This window comes from Nannobrachium achirus, assembly GCF_963921795.1.
Source record: "Nannobrachium achirus genome assembly, chromosome: 11".
In the NCBI taxonomy this organism is placed as follows: domain Eukaryota; kingdom Metazoa; phylum Chordata; class Actinopteri; order Myctophiformes; family Myctophidae; genus Nannobrachium; species Nannobrachium achirus.
In genome coordinates, this window is record NC_137820.1 from 18279230 (window position 1) to 18298826 (window position 19597).

The 19597-nt window shown below is 42.9% G+C and overlaps 1 protein-coding gene across 6 annotated transcripts in view; it reads right to left on the reverse strand.

Annotated features, from left to right (window-relative positions):
* Window positions 1–1853: 1853 nt before the first annotated feature.
* The window catches only part of c2cd5 (C2 calcium dependent domain containing 5), a 38185-nt gene continuing 20441 nt past the window's right edge, over window positions 1854–19597 (reverse strand). For 2 of the 6 annotated variants that reach the window (XM_080737535.1, XM_080737532.1), the window contains 16 exons: window positions 19389–19468; window positions 18827–19013; window positions 17993–18157; window positions 16703–16747; window positions 15899–16042; window positions 12016–12079; window positions 11844–11905; window positions 11659–11757; window positions 11157–11246; window positions 10967–11045; window positions 10026–10118; window positions 7835–7867; window positions 7316–7417; window positions 5450–5643; window positions 4646–4792; window positions 1854–4410 (listed from right to left, as the gene is read on the reverse strand). In XM_080737535.1, coding sequence (XP_080593661.1) covers window positions 4285–4410; window positions 4646–4792; window positions 5450–5643; window positions 7316–7417; window positions 7835–7867; window positions 10026–10118; window positions 10967–11045; window positions 11157–11246; window positions 11659–11757; window positions 11844–11905; window positions 12016–12079; window positions 15899–16042; window positions 16703–16747; window positions 17993–18157; window positions 18827–19013; window positions 19389–19468 — 1710 coding nt within the window. In that variant the 3' untranslated portion in view covers window positions 1854–4284. The remainder of the gene's footprint in view (window positions 4411–4645; window positions 4793–5449; window positions 5644–7315; window positions 7418–7834; window positions 7868–10025; window positions 10119–10966; window positions 11046–11156; window positions 11247–11658; window positions 11758–11843; window positions 11906–12015; window positions 12080–15898; window positions 16043–16702; window positions 16748–17992; window positions 18158–18826; window positions 19014–19388; window positions 19469–19597) is intronic. The other 4 variants (XM_080737536.1, XM_080737534.1, XM_080737533.1 and 1 more) reach the window with 3 other exon arrangements.

Consider the following 19597-nt stretch of genomic DNA (forward strand, 5'->3'; position numbering starts at 1 on the left):
AATATTGTCTCATGCACTTGTGCAGTGAATGCATAGGAACACAAAGGAAGCAAGCCCACTGGACTTTTTGTGGTGGTCTTTTAGCGTTTATAACTGTACCTCTGTACTTTTTGTAAGCTGTTTAAACCTTCGGGTCGAGATACCCACCCTTCATCCTATAGGAGGGTACAGTAGTTACGGGTACAGTAGTTACATTAACAGAATATCCTATTAGAGATTGCAACAGTTAAAACACTTTAAACTTCCCACCTCAGGAATAAAAGCCTTTCATTGTCTAAATTCAATTCTGACAGGAAACATCTGATTTTCCTAACATCAAAATTGCTGTATACCAGTATGCCTGGCCTACTCTATTGGTAGCATAAAAACATTTGGGTGTTTCTATAAATATATAATGGCATGAATGGTATGTTAAAGTGTGTTTGCTCATGCACATAAAGTATGTATTTCTGATGAATTGAGTACAATGAAAACATAAGCCAAAATGCAACTACTGTTTATTTTGTTATTTTAATTCATGGTGCTAAGGCGTGGCATTAATCACCAGAGTAACCACCACAAGGGGCTGTTACTAAATGTATACTTGGCAGTGGGTGATGAGAACCAGCCCAGCTGTGCAACGGAAAAGGCCACAATTTTTGACCATGTTGCCATGCAGGTCGGCATTCAAGGTTTTTTGGTTTTGATACAGATCTATTCACTACTGGTCATTATTAAAGATGTGTCGTACTTTGCTTCAGTCATCAAATCAATTTCTGTACATCTACATTTGGCGTTTTAATGGCTGAAATTGTACCCATGCTAGTAAAGCAGGCCTGAAAAGTATCAGACATGGACCCTGGTTGGGGAGTGCAAAATGTGCACATTTATACTTATTTGAACAACTGACTGAATAACATAACCAGCCATGGAAATACTCGGTGACGAGTTTGGGGACATGAGCAGATTGAGCACCCAGCAACTCGCAGCCCCTGTCAACACGGTAGAGGTAGGTTTAAAGACGGAAATGCTAACACAGAACAGAAGTCCAGATATGGGCGTTCCCGGATATGGGCTTAACACCAGAAATTACTGTATGTCTTAATTGAATACATTGGACCACAATGGAAACAAGCCTCTAGGGCTTTTTGTGTCGTCCTTTTAACAATCATTGTAAATCTTACCTCTGTACACCAATTGCAAACTGTTAAAGGATTTAATCAATTGTTAGGCATAGTTCTGTGTGATCAATAGTTCTGTGTGAGGTTAAGTTAGGTTCAGGGATAGTTTAACTGAACAGTTTTAGTGAACGGAGCCTGATTCCCTGTATAATTACAGCTTGTGATTGATTGAATACTTTATTAGAAGTTTGCATAGGATAGTTTTACAAAGTCTTCCCCCATAAGGTGCCCACTCTTCCTGATGCCGACCCCGCCTCTCCCCTAAAGTGCCCATTCTTCTAACACAAAGTGCCCACTCTTCCCCCGGAAAATGTGGTGCCCAGATTTCCCTAGTGCCCACCTCTCCTGTATTCATTAGAAATGGACATTTCCATTTTATTTGGCCTATACTTTGTGACGCAGGCCCGAATGTCAGCCAGAGCCAGTCAGTCATATTAGTGTTTATAAATCTATGTATGCATTTTGACTGGATGAATGCCCTCCAGGTCTGAGTGTGACTTCATGTGCAGTGACACCCAGTAGTTGAGGGTGTGAGGGACGAGTTTGGTAAAGGACCTTCCAGGGTGACGGGTTGCCACCTGGTGGCAAAGAGAGCAACCATGTTTAGAATGTGCAGACTTGAAAACCGGAACAAGGAAACAGGAAACAACAAGGGTGTCATTATTCTGATGTAGTTTACTTAGCAAGCCTCATTAGGCAACCATACAGAATCATGGCAATGCAAGTGGGTCCGCATGCTGCTAGTCACAAAGCAACTGGGTCTAAGTTTATTATATACATTCAAGTTTTATACACAAATATAGGAAACTGATCACAAACTTAAGAGTACCTCTACTCCTCTGACACAATATGAGTCAACATTTCAGGATTTCATTGCACATGCAAAACCGAGCAGTTATGTTTGCCAATATAATTTCATGTTACAAAAATACTAAAATATGATTCTGGAGGACATTTACACAAATACAAATTTTCTTCTGGCACCTACACTAGGAGATGTCATTTTTTCCAGCATTGGACAGATATTAGAAATGAATGTTTCAGTAGTAAGTGGCGGGTATGCCAGTTATAATAGTGCCACAATTGACAGTTCTGGCTGGCAAAGGAGAATAAATACTAATCTATGCTCACTTTTGAAGTTGTTTTTATGTTTCTCCCTTACTGTATATTAGAATTAAGAAAGAGGAGGAACTGATCCTCTTTCCTTATATATTACATAGAAGATGGACAGAAAGATAATGAACATTATCCTATATCCCTGGTACTAGATCCAAAAAGGCAACATTAGACATAGTTAACTGTTCCATGTCTTATATTCAGGCGATACTCGCCCACTCACTGCAGACATGATTGAATACAGGCATAGACAATAACCATTTTGGTTAAATATTACTGATAAGAAAAAGAGAATATTTTCTCATGTCTCTCCTCTGTCTCTTTCTTAGTTTCCAGTCTATCTACTCACTGATCTATCTGAAATAAAGAATAAATGCTTAAAAAAAATCAAGTTAAAAAACAATTTCAATACAAGCTACCATTGATCAATTAAATTAACTGTGTTGTAATGTGTGCTATTCCAAAAGAAAGATATCCCACTCTAAAATATGCCCATTCTATATTCTATTTTGGGATTTTGAATCCACAGCTATTTTCTAGTAATTCCACTGACAATGCATAAGGCAGAGACTTTCCATGAACATGAACTTTTTGGACTTGAAATTGATCAGTGCTAATATAAACAGAAATCTGGACGTCCAAAGAATAACATTAGCTAAGTAAATTCCCCCATAAAGTCGAGCTGAAAGGATGATCACATCCTTGTGCTTCTATTTAAAAATATATGGCAAAAAGATGGTAGTGTAATAATGACGTGGCTTCCCTGGGGATTTCTGAAGTCATATTGACGATGTTGGTCCTGCCTGAATATGGACGGATGACAGGACGCTGGATCTGAGACTATGAATGCAAGAAATGTGAAAAATATTCACACATCAAAAATATTCACAATATGTGAAATATTATTTGATTTATATCCATGGCCTAATTTGGCACAATCTGTCCCCTAGATGCCACACCGTAATGTTTTTAATATCTTTTTAAATTAAGATCCAATCATGATTTCTTCTTCTAAAACAAAATATGACACACAATAGTACCAAACAATTTCAACCAAGAATATCAAAACTTCCACAGGTCAATCAACCTCAGACAGTTTGATACCTTTCATTATGTTACAGGCACAAGAGAACAGTGCTGTATGCTGCAGTTGATCTGCCGTATCCAAAATGAAAATCACTAACTAGCTGAGACATGCACAGCTCTCTACTCAGTTATGTCCCGCAAACCCAGTCTGTTTCACAGAAAATATGTCACAATACGGAAGAAAATACTCACTCAAGTTCAATTCAGCTCAACTTTAAGGGTGGAAAACACTTGACGGACTCAGTCATCTCTCAGGCCACTTAAAAGGACTGAAACTCAAATCCATCAGCTACCATCTCTATCCATAAGCTGAAAGTCTTAAGTTATCTTGTCCCAGTGAAATCAGTTAGGACAGAGCACCACTGTGTCCTTTTCAGTGCACCCCTTTTAATTACTCTGTGCCCTAAGGTTGTTCTGAGTTAATTCATAGCTGCCCTAAAGCTTCAGTACTGGAATGACAATATACACCACAACCTGCAGACAAAAGGATGGCAACACAGCTCTGTGTGAGACCCCGCGTGGACGGCATAATGACATAGGAAGACGTTTAGACGGACCAGGGCTAGTTTGGCTGAGGTGGATTTAACCAAAACATGTTAATACTTTTAATGTCTGAATTGCAACACTTCCATGTTAGTACCACAGCTTCTTCAGGTACTTCCCAAAAAGAGAAATTCAACTAGTGACTGAGTGTGTGTGTGTGTGTGTGTGTGTGTGTGTGTGTGTGTGTGTGTGTGTGTGTGTGTGTGTGTGTGTGTGTGTGTGTGTGTAATTATGAGCGCCGTCTACTTGTTCAAAATGACTTATGTCCCAACCTTAAGAAGTATTCTATGGCAGACATTCTTATTAAGTCACTCTTATTTGGGCAGCTAGACGAGTGAATGTCAAGAAAGAGTGTCCTGCGAGAGTGGGTGCTTCAGTTTCATGTGGTCCCGTCTATTCCACTGCTGCTCGCCTGTCCGCTGTTGGAGAGAGGGGGCACAGCGTCCTGGTCGGTATCCCTGACCAAGATGACAGGGTCTCCACTCACATTGATCAGACACTGAGCCTGGAAATGGAATGTACACACACACACACATGCGCGTCAAGTATCTGATGCCTTAGCACTCAAAGAGTTCAAAATTGTCCCATCTCTGATGTCCTAAATGGACTTTAAACAGGTTAAATATTGTAAGCTGCCACCAAATTGACAGTAAAGTATGACTTTCAGTAGATTGAAAGCTTTGTTGTTTTGGGGGGTCCGTTTGTGAATGCTGCATGTATATATGTTTGTGGTTAGGTACCTGGTTTTTGTTTGGGTTTTCCATGAAAACACATTCCTTCATGCTGTAAGAGACTACAGCGTTGCCACCCAGAGCTGCTACGTGTGCACGCACCATCGCAAACACCTCTGCTATGAACGTGTGGAGGAAACCACTCACACCCCCTTCCTGCACACACACACACACACACACACACACACACACACACACACACACACACACACACACACACACACACACACACACACACACACACACACACACACACACACACACACACACACACACACACACACACACACACACACACACACACACGGATATTGATATAGTAGGAGCGCCTTCTTAGGGCTTATGCTAGGCCGTATATTAGTAACTTGTAAAGGTCAATTTAGACCCCCCTAAATAACCCACAGAGTCCCTGGAATCTACTTTGAGAACCACTGGGTTACATGATGAAAAGCTCTTTGGCTTGCAGAGTACATCTTCATGATATCACTGATCACATGACCCCACAATCAATCCTCCAGTTTTAGGCAACACAGAATTGTTATTATTTTTATTATTTCCACACAACAACTCTAATAATGACATAGTTCAAAGTTGAAAATGAGTGGTATTCCCCTCTAAGTAAGCCTTTAATTACTGACGTCAGAAACCCAAACAACAGGTTGATGGGGAGGCAACAGAGAGATGGAGAAAGCATTGCACCGAACATGAGAATCTAATGTCAACACTGACTACATTGAATGTTGAACACAAATGATTCATTAAATTATATAGGAGTTTCAACACTACACAATGTGTCATTCATTTTGTTCCTACCTCCCGCAGAGAGGTGGTCTCTCGGATGAAGAACATGTTGATGATTCCCAGGTATTTAATGATGCGGGTGCCAGGCAGGAAGGACAGAGGTGTCATTTTCACCACAGAGACAGAGCTTCCCCCAAACGAGCGGGTGGAGCGCAGCGAGCGCGAGCGGCCCTCCGGTAGTGGACTGCAGCGTTCAGATGACGAGGCTGCAGAGAAAGATAGTTGTGGGAGTGTGGGGGTGGTATTGGGGACGAGGAGAGAATACCATGGGGATAAGAAGACAAGGGGGGATGGAGATATCGGAGAAGTTTCACGATTGTATCAAATCCAGCGGAAGCAGAAACACATGTACAGTGTCTGGAATGCAAGGGTCTTTTGCAAAAGCGTCAATGCACATGTGAGTCGAAGCTGTTTGCGTTTTTACCGTGTGCGACTAAGGAAATACTTTGTGTTACTGTAGATACAGCAGTGAGTTAGCGTGCAACATGGTTGGCCACGTTGATGGTGCAATCACTCGGCATGCGGCCATGCAGCTCATGCGATGAAGGCGGACAGAGAGACAGCCACATAGTGTCTGCAGACAGACGGACAGACCTGGGCACAGCTGTGCATAGGCTGACATGTGTGTGAATACAGGTAGGTACCTGGTGGTCTGATCTGATGAAGAACTGTATGGGCAAAGTGTTTAACAGAACAGTGTGTTCCTGAGAGAAGGCTTTTGAGGAAAACGTGGAAGGACAGAGACAACTGTGAGCTCGGCTGGGCACATGTACAACAGCAAGAGTGTGAAAGATGATCTGTCCCACTCCAAAAATGTCTGGCGCTTTGCGGAAACGTCCAGTGCCAATTCGGACACAGTGGATTGGTGAGTTCACTTACTGTTTGTGAAAGAGCAGGCATTAGGAATAGTACAACATTCCGACAGCGTCCTCCTCCAGTTTTACCAAGATACTGGTTGTCAGGGTTACAGAATTTGGATAGACCTCTAGGAACTAGACAGGTCATTGGGACTATTGGGAGGTTAAGGGATGTGTATTCTATTTCGAACCCAACAACACATTCAACAAACCAATCTACGCAATAATCCTCAAATGCAGAGGTAAAGAGCAAGGGGTTTCTTCAGACACAGGGGTTAAAGCCAAAATAAATCCCAAGACTCTATATTGTCAGACCATGTCCCTCCCAATATGTGATCTTTGAAACACCAATATTTGGGGTGTTTCCCTGAAGTTCTGAACGTGCCTTCACTGAATGTGTGTGTGCCAATCCACACTTCATTTTATAGAAGTATCTTCTGAAGTTTAGTTGTATTCTATTGCTAGTCTGGCCAATTCAAATACTCATATCGTGAAATTATAACTGCTTTTTAGTTTGGAGATCACTTGACAGCGTTTTAACAACTTTGTCATTCATCGCTACACCTCCCCCTTATGTTTTTGCAGATCTTTACTGATCTCAGAAATAGCCCCTATGGAATCCTCAAGACTGAAATCAGTCCCCAGGACTGAGAACTTTAACCCCTGCAGACACCACACACAATCTTTGCTGCAACCAAGCTAGCACGTACAGTTGGAAAGGGATCAAAACAGAAAACTAAAGAGATCAATGAGGGCCTGAGAAATCTAATTTGTCTGTCATCACAGTTAACAGGGCTATGGAGATTTCAGAGCCAAGCTGCTGATTGGAGATCCCTCTGAGGGGCGGGGCTTCAACTTTCACACTCTAGCCAATAAGCCAGTGCTTGTTTTAAGGATGCTCCGCCCCCCAGCGGCATGCAGGGGAGGGGTGTGTGTGTGTGTGTCCGTGTCTGTGTGGGTGCGAGCGTGTCGTTGCCATGTCAGTGAGGATGTTCACCGAAGTGCGCTAGTGTCCTCCTACTTGTCTTAACTGATCCCCGTCTTATGGTGTGAGCTTTCAGCCTAAGTAGCTCTAGCCAGGTGCTGCATCTGTCTGCAAAGGAACCGTAATCAACGGAAGGAGCTGGAGAGAACACACGCACACACAAACACAAAATACAGCACACACACACAGGCATACACACAAATCCACCACACATGGAGAAACAAGACACATGGAAAAAACACATACACACAAGCACACACACACACACACACACACACACACCCGCGCGCGCGCACACACACACACGCACACACACACGCGCGCGCACACACACACACACACAAACAAAAGACGACAAACGACAACAAACAAAACAAGGACAGAAAGAAAGAAGAACATAAGAGGATGAGGTAAGGGAGTGATAAAACACACTGTCACTCCAAGACAAAAGGATGAGAAATCAAAACAACAGGGCAGTGTTGTAGTCATGGTGGCAGGGAGGTGGTGGGACGAGGGGAGGGGGGAGATGGGAGACGAGTGCGAGAAGGTGCTTACCTCTGGATGACATGTTGGCACTCTCCGGAATACCTGCCAACATATGCACACGCACACACACGCGCACACACACACGCACACGCACACACACACACATCAACATCATCCACTGCTGTACTACTATACTAGCATTACAGTAACATCTGCATAAGAGTACAACTGTAACACTATTCTACCTGCTCACATCCTATGGACCTACACTATTGTCCATTCTATAAATCCTACGCCAAAAAAAGACTAGAAATAATCTAGAGCTGGGATATATCAAGACTAGCATTTTTAGGATACTTTGTGAACCAAACTACGATATTGTCACCATGCTGATTTATTTTAACTTACTTAATGATATATCATTAATACTTTTGTATTATATGGGTTAGTAGAAACTTTGTATGGCTGTCATCAACCAAATCAATTCTTATCAGACTAATAATCATAGAAAGTTGATTTAATCAACAAATCTGTAAAATTGTGTTTGCGGCATAAAATCTTACAGATTAGTGAGGTTGAAAACTGAATATTGTAATTGATTTCACAAGTAAATTTCTCAAAGTTATAGACTGGCAAAAGGATGAGATCTAGATTTTACAAATGTGCATGGAAAAAAGCATAACATCGATTAATCAAATTCAACATTGGTCAACTAAGACGAAACCAACCGATTAATCAATTAATCAACAATGAGGGGACATCACTAGTGTTTTGTAGGTGGCAAGAACGACGGATGCCCCCCGAGCGCCTTCCTAGGAAGGTCCTCGATGCACGTCCCACTGGGAGGAGACCCCGTGGCAGACCTAAGACCAGATGGAAGGATTATATCTCCAGACTGGCCTGGGAACGCCTCGGTATACTCCCAGAGGGAGTGGAGGAAGTTGCGCAGGATAAGGAAATCTGGAAGTCTCAGTTGGAACTGTTACCCCCGCGACCCGATTCCGGATAAGCGGTTGAAGATGGATGGATGGATGGAAGAACGACAGAGAGGAGATGAGCTTGGAAAATAGTTTTCCCATCAATCATTGAAAGAACCAATGAAGTATGATGGAAGAAATATATTTTTTACTAGGGGCACTCAAGCCCGATGTTCTGAGGTATGAGCGTGAAAGGTCTTACTAATCCTATCCTATCCATTCCTTCCACATAGTCATCTCAAACATCGGTGACACATGATGACGTCAAGACCAGCAGTTCTCAAATGGGCTCTGGGAACACAAAGCTCCACGAGGAGATTTGAACTGGGCTCCCAACATACTGTAAGCTTTATTTCACTAACAGAGGAAAAGGCGTAGCCAAAAAGCATGTGTGGCATGTCTTCCTCGCCAATCTTAGGCATTTCATGGCAATCTTACACTGCATGCATGATTTGAGGCATTGTGTTCCAAAAATGTGTTTTGCTAAAGTCCTGCTGGTGGCGCTATAACAGGCCAATGTGAAAAGGGTGGCATTTGTTCCTTGACCCAGTGGGAATATGTGTGGCAAATTTGGAAGCCAATCTTAGCCACTCAGGATATTATATGAAAAATCTGAAAGACCCGTTTCGTTTAATGACTATTGAGATACTGTGTGCGTGATTTTTGGTAGTAGGAGTACTGTCCAAAAATGTGTTTTGCACAAATCCGCCTCCTGGTGGCGCTATAATAAAAATGGGGGCAGAGGTTCTGCTCTGGCACCCAGGGAGTGTGCGTGCACAGTTTCGCTGCCATCGTGCCAACGGTTCCGGAGATTAGCTGTCCACAAACATACAGAAGGAAATGCGGACACGCGCGGATGTACGGACAGGGGCGAAATCAATATGACGCTAGGCTGTCGGCCATCAACTGATTGAGAAACAATGGGTCCCCGTGACATGCCCAAGTTTGAGAACCTCTGATCTGGATAATGTCACTATGACCTACAAACAATTAAACATTGCGTGTTCATTTGACTCACACATGAATCGACATGATGGCATTTCAGAGTCAGAATTTCACTATGCATTCACTACAATAGCTATACATTAAACACAGCGCTACAAGATAATGGCTATTTCTTTACCTGCTCGCGGTACCATTTGGAGGTGATTATGGCAGATTTTTGCAGCCGGGGTGAGTAAAGAGACTGTACCTGAGGCGTTAGTAACACTTCCTGTTAATAAAGGACAGGACATGATGGCAGGAGGGAGTAGAGGGGGATCAGAGAAGACTTGAAAGAGTACCTGAGATTTTGGCTGACTGTTGGTTGTTGGCAGATGTCGAATCGGCACAAAGCTCCATGGTAAACTGCAACTGGTCCTCCGCCTCACTGCCTCCTGAAACATACACAGGTTGGTTACAATCCCTCATTTCATACCCATACCATAATAGCATGATTACTGGTATAATCAATTGAATACTTTACTCTGCATAGAGACCTTGTCAATTTAATAATAACATGCTCAGTCTTAGTACAGCTCTTTATTTTAACCACTTAAATTAATTAAAGCATGAGAGGGGGACGTTGCATGCTCCAGCTACCCAAAATGCATACTGATGACAGTTATTGCCAGAAGGGTATGGGTTCACAAACTTCTTCCCAAGGCGAGAAGTCATATTTTCTGAGTATGCTACTACTAAACAGCATTTATTTTCCTGCTGCGCATCCCTGTGTTTGACAATGCACCTGACCACACCTCATTTACATGCATCAGGTTTAAGATATAGCCCTGAATGTCTTAAAGAGGTGGTGCCATGATTTTTCCCCCCTCTAAAACATGATTATCAGGTATTATGATTATACTAGGAGGAAGATTTGTTCCAAAAAAGTATACAGAAAGAGTTAAAATTGGGTTTTTATGTGGCCACACCCCCAGTTCATTAAGTATGCATGGATGTCATGGTGGGTGGTGACCCAGCTGAAGTTAGCCACACCCTACAGTGTTGGGTGAATGGTAATTAGGGGAGGAGTTGATTCTGTGATGTAATTGTATCTGTGTTTTTTAACTGACACTTTTGACCACAAGGTGGCAGCCTCCAAGAGAAAACAAACAAATACCAAGAGAATACATAATTGCTCATAAAAACCACACCAGGGGGTCTAATGAAGTACTTTCAACCTCCTAGACACATGAAAAACAGAAAAAGTACAAAACTATGGCACCACCTCTTTAAACAAACTGACCTTTGTTTAGTATTCTGTCTACCACCTTCTCCTGACACTGGTCTTTATCGTAACTCATTGCCACGGCAGTCACCGCCACCTGGGGGAGAGACAAAGAGACAAAGAGTGAGATTTATGACAGGGCAGGGGGAGTGGACACAACTTGAAGGAGTGCCATTATTTCACACGCAGGTGTGTTTGTGTGTACAACCTGTATGAGTTCATCTTCTGGCACTGCTACGGTGAAGTTGAGATGACAGAGACAGCAAGGGACCATGGAGCGCAGCTTGAAGTACAAACTCTGGAACAGACAAAAAACACTGCAGTCTCATCCACCCAAAGGCAGATTCTAATGTAAGCCTAATGTCTTTGCCCGCAACTAACTAAAGGATGTTTTTTGGTGTACACACACATACATAAGGAGTACTTCCTCTGGAGCAGCACAATGAATAAAAAACAATTCAGTTATTTCCAGTATTTTCAACCCTGCAGTAATGATTTATCTCTGAGAAAACGAAATCCTTTCTCATTTCTTTTCAATAGTTCAACTTTTTGTGCAGTTGTAATACACATTTGCAATGTCTAGCAAAAATACTGTGATATGCCATTTTCATCCCTAATATTGTACTCTTTGTTGTATGTGGTGGTAGAGGACAGGTAGATTACAATACATACAACATTAATACTGGTTGGCGATTCTGGAAGTGGCTCACCTTTAGCAGGTTCTCACACAGGTCAGTGAAGATCTTGTTCAGGCCTTGATTGGTAAGACTGGCATTACTCAGCCTATACACCCGCACTGATGTAAACATCTGAAATACAGTAACAGTTCAGTTACTGGTTGGAATAATGGGATGATGGTTGGACAACGTGAATTCATATTCTATGCAAGAGTGACCTGTAATCCTGTGGTCCAGTTATAAATCCCAGGCATGATTTCAGTGTTGCAGCTGTAGAAGCCTGTAGGGGCGCGGAGAGAAGAGGAGGAAGAATTACATTAATTAGCCAGCTGCTCTGATTCAGGAGACAGTTGGTAGTGTGAGAGCAGTGGTAGGAAGGAAGGCAGATACCAGAGGGTGCAGGAGCATCTGTCAGTAGAGCGTGGATGTCCTCCACAGCGTCTGTGTCGTCAATCTAAACATAAAAGAAGCAAAGCCATTCGAAATGTAACACATTTTTATGTGGACAGTATTACTGTTCTGCCACAGACCATGTTTATTTAGACTTGTCCTTTTAACATAAAATAACACCAACGAAACAAAAAGGAAACACAAATGTTGTACATGCTGTGTAAAATGAAAAAGTGAAATTATGAAAATGAATAGTAAGAAAATAGTACATCCACAGAGCTTTTTACAAGGTGCGGAATGAAGGTATTCCACACCGAAAATGATTCCAAACAAAACATATTTTCGTAACAAAAATTATAAAGTTTTTATAATTGTGAAATAATAATTGTTAGGCCGACAAAACTCCAGAATTATAGTTTTGTTACCTCTGTAAGCTGATATTGGGTAAGGTACGTTTTTGCCCCATTAACTACTTGGAGGCTACTACTTGGATCGTTTTCCAATGATGCAAACTGTATGAATACTGCTTTATAGGCATAGAAATAGAGAACCTTATGCAACAAAGTTATTGTAAAACAACTGTGGCTTAATGTTGTCTATTGCCCCTTCAAGACAATGAATGGTGTTCTTTCCTCAACTCTAAGCAGCACCACTACTGCGTAACCTGAACGCGTTGTGAACCTTATTAACCCAAGTCTGATTCTAACCCTAAAATACCATCCGGAAACGTGGATATTGTGTCATTCTAATTTGATTGATTGATTGAAGAATTTATTAGAAGTTTGCAATAGAAAAAAGTACAGTTTCATGACAGTACAAATCACTGGTACAAGGTCAACTAAAAGGAGATCCTAGAAAGCCGAGGCTTATTTCCACAGGAACCACACTTTAAGTATCTCATATAACATTGAAAGACAGACGGATAGAACATAGTACTTTATCTAGGATAATATCAGTTTCAAAAGCATAACATCAAATACAAAAGGCAGAATACAAAGAAAAAGGGGGGGGGGGGAGCATGGGGGCTTAGTCTATTTACAAGTCACGGGTAGCTGCTGTCTGAAGGTGACTTTTCATACCAATTTTGAAGGAGGCTAGGGATTTGCTCTCTTTTAGGGCTTGTGGAAGGGCGTTCCACATGTTGATGGTATAGCAGGAGAACAAGTTAGCGCCTTGTTTAGTGTTAAATCTACGCTGATGATGATTAGTGGAGCTGCCTCTGGTGTTATGATCGTGAACATCCTTGACCTTTAAGAAGTAGTTTGTCAGGTACATGGGAATCTTGGAGGTGTAGTGTATCTTGTACACCAGGCCCATTGCAAGATGCTGTACTCTGTCAGCTACTTTGAGCCACCCCACGCTTTCGTGGTGGTGCTCGGTAAGGTGGGTCAGAGGAGGGAGACCAAGTACAACCCTAATTAGTTTGTTTTGGGCTGTTTGGAGCTTTAGCTTTAAGGCAGCTGGGGCGTCGCGATACCAGACAAGGACTCCGTAATCAATGAGGGGCCCAATAAGAGCACCTCCTAGTGTCTTTCGGGATTTAATATTGATCAGTGGGGCAACTCTTTGCAAGAAGCGAATTCGTTGATTGACTTTATTGATTACCTTGGTGGTCATTTTTTCACTGGATAGGTTAGCCTCCAGGATGCAACCCAGGTAGCAGATGTGGTTTTTTCTTTCCATCACAGTGTCACCTACTTTAATTGTGAAGTTCTCAACTAGGCTAAGTTTCTGACTAGATCCAAAGAGGATACATTCAGTTTTGCCTAGGTGAATTGAGAGTCTGTTGTCATTGAGCCAGGTGCAGATCTTGTTAAGTTCACAGTTAAGGGCCTTTTCAACCTGCAAAATGTCTCTGCCTGAGACTAGGAGAGCCGAGTCATCCGCGAACAGAAACAGATTGCAGTCACAAGCAGATGACATGTCGTTTACGTATATTAAGAACAACAGTGGTCCTAGTATACTCCCTTGAGGTACTCCACAGTTTACTGGGAGGGGGGGGGACAGGGTTCCGTTGACTTCCACCATCTGTTCCCTCCCCACCAAGTAAGAGTGCATCCATCTCACTGCTGTGCTATCAAGACCAATAGCTTTGAGTTTTTCGATCAGAATAGAATGATCGACGGTGTCAAATGCCTTCTGGAGGTCCAGCATGACCATGCCGCAATATTTGCCATCGTGAATTTCACGTTTGATGTAATCATTCAAATAGATGAGGCATGTATCTGTGGAATGAGACTCTCTGAAGCCAGACTGGAACTCGTAGATCAGTTTATTCTCTTCAAGATATTTAGCCACCTGTTCATAGACAAATTTTTCCATTACCTTAGAGATGGAACTAAGGATTGAGATTGGCCTGTAGTTGCCAGGGTCAAGTTTACTGCCTTTTTTGTGCAGGGGGGTTACCTTGGCTAATTTGAAGTCCTGGGGGACATAACCCTGCTTGATAGATAGATTAATAATATGGGTAATGATTGGGGCAATGGTGGCAGCTGAGTCTATGAGAAATTTGGGGGCAATTTTATCATGGCCAGCGGCCTTGAATTGAGGTAGGGTGCGCAGTTTTTTAAACACTTCATCAGTTGACACCGTGGCAAGTTTAAAGTTGTCTTTGCATACCCCAAGGTTCCTGTAGAATTTCAAGATGTGCCTAACACCAAACAGCCCAGATGGAGCGGGCAGTTTATTGACCAGATTTTTGGCCATGGAGGTGAAGTAGATGTTGAGATTTTTGGCTACATCAAGACTATCAGTGAGGAGGGTTATGGGAGTTTGGATGGATATGTTGCTGGCTATGGATCTGAGTTTAGCACCACAGCCTAGCTGGGTTTTAAATAGCTTCCATAGGTCTCGTGGTTTGTGGATGTTTTCCTCAACTTTCTCATCCAAGTAGTTTTTTTTTGGCAGAAAGGATTAAGGAGGTTGTCCGATTTCTCAGTTTATTAGCCTCTAAACTGACTATTTCAAATTTGGCTTTAAGGTGTTTATTGGGGCCTTTTTTGAGTTTGTGATTATATTTGCGTTTCTCAGAGTATTTTTTGTCTCTGAGTTTCATTGATTCACAGATTTCCGAATTCCACCATGGCTGTGAGCGGGCTTTAACCCTGACCCTACGCAAAGGAGCCACTTCGTCTAGGGTAGTGTTGAAAATGGATTTAAAGCCTAGCCAGGCTTCATCGACCTGAGTGCTAGCTAGTACTGGGGACCAGTCAGATTTCTCCAGTTTGTGGTTAAAGGCTTCGCTAGAGTAGGTTTTGAGGTTTCTAGCTTCAACTGTTTTGTGGCCGTCAGCTTTGGACTTATGTATTTTGCGGGTGCAGTAAATGATATCATGGTCGCTTAGACCACCACATTCAATAGTCCCCCTCGCGGAGACTTTAGATTTGTCTGTGGTTACAATGAGATCTATGGTGGTTTGAGAGTTATCTGTAACCCTAGTTGGCTTGGTGATGAGCTGAGTGAAACCCTGTTGATTACATAGCTTATTGAACTTTTTGAATAGAGGAGCTTCTTTACGAAGCATGTCTATGTTCCAATCGCCAATAATGTATTTTTCAACATTGTCCACCGGTGCAAGGCTCTCCTCCAGTAACTCACAGAAATCATTTTGGTCGGGCGGTCTATAGATGGCACCGATTAGTATGTTTTTAGCTTTCTTAAGAATCACTTCCACCCATACAGTTTCTAAAGAGCTGTGTTGTAGGTCAGGGCGGGGGATATACTTAATACAGTTATGAACATACATGCATACACCACCACCAAATCTGTTTCTATCATTTCGGATGACCGAGTAGTTGTCAATCTCTCACAGAAAGCACACACGCACGCACACACACACACACACACACACACACACACACACACACACACACACATACTGTACCTCCAGCACGAAGGCGTCCTTCTTGCCGTGGGAGAGGTCCAGTTCTGACAGCTCATCGGAGCTCTCTGAGTGTGAGCGGAACAGTCTGGTGCGCTGTCTGGGCTCGGGGATGGGAGAGCCCACCGCCTCTTCTGTCGGCTCCGGCTGGAAGTGAGGGACACAAACACCTGAGGACTGCATAAATACAGGAACAACACTACCCGCTTCTCTCACGCACACGCAGGCACACACACACGCACACACACAGTCTGGCCGGACTGAACGGCCATTAAACACATCACTTTCTCAGGTGCCCAAAAAACAGTTCCCCAAAAACGGTGACACCAGTGGCCACAAACCAATTGTTAATTTGAAGATGGATCTGGAATGGGTAAATGGCAGAGAGCGCGCACACACACACACACACACACACACACACACACACACACACACACACACACACACACACACACACACACACACACACACACACACACACACACACACACACACACACACACACACACACACACACACACACACACACGACAATATACACATGTGAGTGTGAGATAGTTGTATTACAGGGATTAGAACACAGACAGAAGGCTTTGAAACAGGACTGTGTGGTGGTGGTGGTGGTGGGGTTTGCTGTCGACAGGTGAATCTGTGGTGGGTTGGACTCATTGTCCCAGTTTCCCCTGGTCGCCCCACATTGAGCCGTGTTATGAACAGTGTCGTCAGTGTAGAAATGTGATTAATAAGAGTGGACGAAGGAGTCATGCGTGGCTGTGCCTCACAGCCCAACCCAGTCATGCTCAGTACCATGTTTGTGCCGCCGAACACGTCGGGGTCCAAGGCAAATATTTTCTTTAATGGAAGGAGGGAGAAGAGGGAGAGATTCATCACGACGCGTACACAACACATCGTGTGTATAAAAGAACACTTCAACATAGGGGTGGGTGATATGGAAAAAATACAATATCACAATATTTTTGCAAGCTGTATCGCGATACACGATCTTATGGCTATTCTTTTTCATGTTGGTTTTTATGGTTAATTGTCAAGTTACTTAACAGTACAACCACCTACAAGGTAACAAAAACGAAAAGAAAAAGGAGTAACAGACCATTTAGACCAGTGGTCCTCAAAGTGGGGTCCAGGGACTCTCTGGGTTCCTTTTGGGAGGTCTAAATTGACCTATACAAGTCTGTAACTCTGACAGTATACAAATGAAACCAAATGGACCCTTACAGGTCCATTTGGTTTCATTTGTATACTGTCAGAGTTAAGGGGAGACCTTGCCATTGTGAAGTTTGAGAACTCTGATTTAGACCAAAATGCAGGTTTAAAGTTGCTATATGTATTTTTCAGCTGACATAAGCAGGAAAAAGGCAATTGCTTATTTTAAAAATGTATTTTATTATATTCAGACGGCTAACCATGCTTCTTAAAGAAATGTTATCTCTGTGACATTTCCTGGGGCCACAATCTGCCTCTAAAACTATTATTTTTAGAGAAGTTCTGTCATTGGTCGATAGACAGATAGCCTGCCCTGGTTTTAACCAATCAGGGGACGACCCTGATCTTGTTCGGATTGGTTAGACCTGTCTGTCAATCCTTTTTGCCCCGGGTCGGCTGGTTCATGCACCAATGAGCTGCTAGTGACAGAGCAACTTACAGATAAAATAATAGTTTTGGAGGCAGACTGCGGCTCCTAGAAGCACCACAGAGACTAGATATTTTAGGGAGCACTGTTAGATGTCTGAATATAATAAAATAAAAATAAGCAATTGCCTTTTTCCTGCTTATGTCAGCAGAAAACTGCATATAGCAACTTTAAATGAATTCTGCAATGAATCTGACTGTATCAACAATTCAACAGGATTTTTTGTATAAGGCTCCCTCATTGTTCACAATATATATACAATCTCTGAATAGGCATTGTATTGTTTCAACGATATGTATCACTGTATCGCCCACCCCTACTTCAACAGATGATTGATGGCTCAATTGTTAAAATCATATTGTGCCTGGTACTCCTTCTCCTACATTTATAGGAGAGCAAGGCAGGCATGGTGTCTGTATGGTGCAACCAGAGATAGTGACTCTCACCGGTGGGTTGATGTGGTACAGCTCTTTGTTCTTGGCAATGGTGTCATTGACACGTTTCTGGATGGTGGAGATGTGCTGCTCACTGGCCATGTCACTGGGAGTTTTGCCTGCAATCTGGATCCCTCCTGGTGCAGGCAAGGCTGTCAGATACACACCTGTAGCAGACTGAACAAACACACACACACACACACACACACACACACACACACACGCGCGCGCGCGCGCGCACACGCACACACACACACACACACACACACACGCGCGCGCGCGCGCACGCACACACACACACACACACACACACACACACGAAAAGCATTACAGACTTCCCGATTGCAGTGAGATGTTGAAGTGTCCTTAACTCACAGGATGCCACGGGCAAAAATGGCTCCAAGGTCCAGGTGCCAAGATTTTGTATGTTTTTATTTACCGTTTCATGAAAAAATATTTTTTTGGGGGGGCCCACTGATCGAACGACACAGTCGTTGTGATTCAGTGGCAAAAAGATTTTTGTCAATCGGACACATGGTTCCAGAGATGGAGCTGAATGAATCTGCTCTGCATCCTTATCCACTAGAATGAGCACACAATTTCTCCAACAGCCACACGAGGGAGCCAACACACAAACAGAGAAAAGCATCTCTCTGATCTCAGGTCATTTTGACATCTTTTCAATAAAAGACACATTGGCACACTGGGCCCTTTGAAAAAAAGGGATATTGGACCCTAACCTTCACCCACTCTCTCTGAACTTTGCAAGAAGTGCAATGTTATAAAAAATAACGTTAAAAGGTGTATCTCACATCCCTGTGACAGCAATACAACACATTAACTCACCGCGAGGCCCAGCAGCATGTTCTCTCCGATGCTGATTTGGATGCGGAGTCCGAACAGAGCGTTCATGCACCGCAACTTCAGTTTGTTCATCAGCTGCGTGTGCAGCTCGTACTCCATGAAGGGTAACAGGTTGGAGATGGCAGTGGCATTAACCTCTCCCTGGGCCTTCTTCTTTAAACGGCACAGTCTGGGACGCAACACACACACACACACACACACACACACACACACACACACACACACACACACACACACACACACACACACACACACACACACACACACACACACACACACACACACACACACACACACACACACACACACGCTGATTTTAGTGCAGTGCCAAAGAGGAAGATACAGACCCAGTATTTTGTGCATTTACTGTAGTTTTTTCTTTAACTTTTTATGCCCCTGTCGTTCTATTAAATATTAAGCTGTTTACAATTGTAGAAATGTGCCCTTATTTACAGGAAATATTATAGAGAATAAGAGTAATCATAAGTGATATAATTGAAATGGGATTAATATAAGCATTAACCGTCTTGTTTGAATATCTCACCTGGCCTGGATGAGGCAGCCTTTCCCGGTGACAGCCGCTTCTGGTGGCAAGTCAATGGTTGTGAACAGCACATCAGGAACCTTTCACAGAGCAATTCACACTTTATTCACCTACTGTAAATGAACGTGCCAAATATACGTATATTCACAGTAGTTTCAATAGCCTGTATGTGACAACATCAGTCAGAGAGTGTGTGTGTGTGTGTGTGT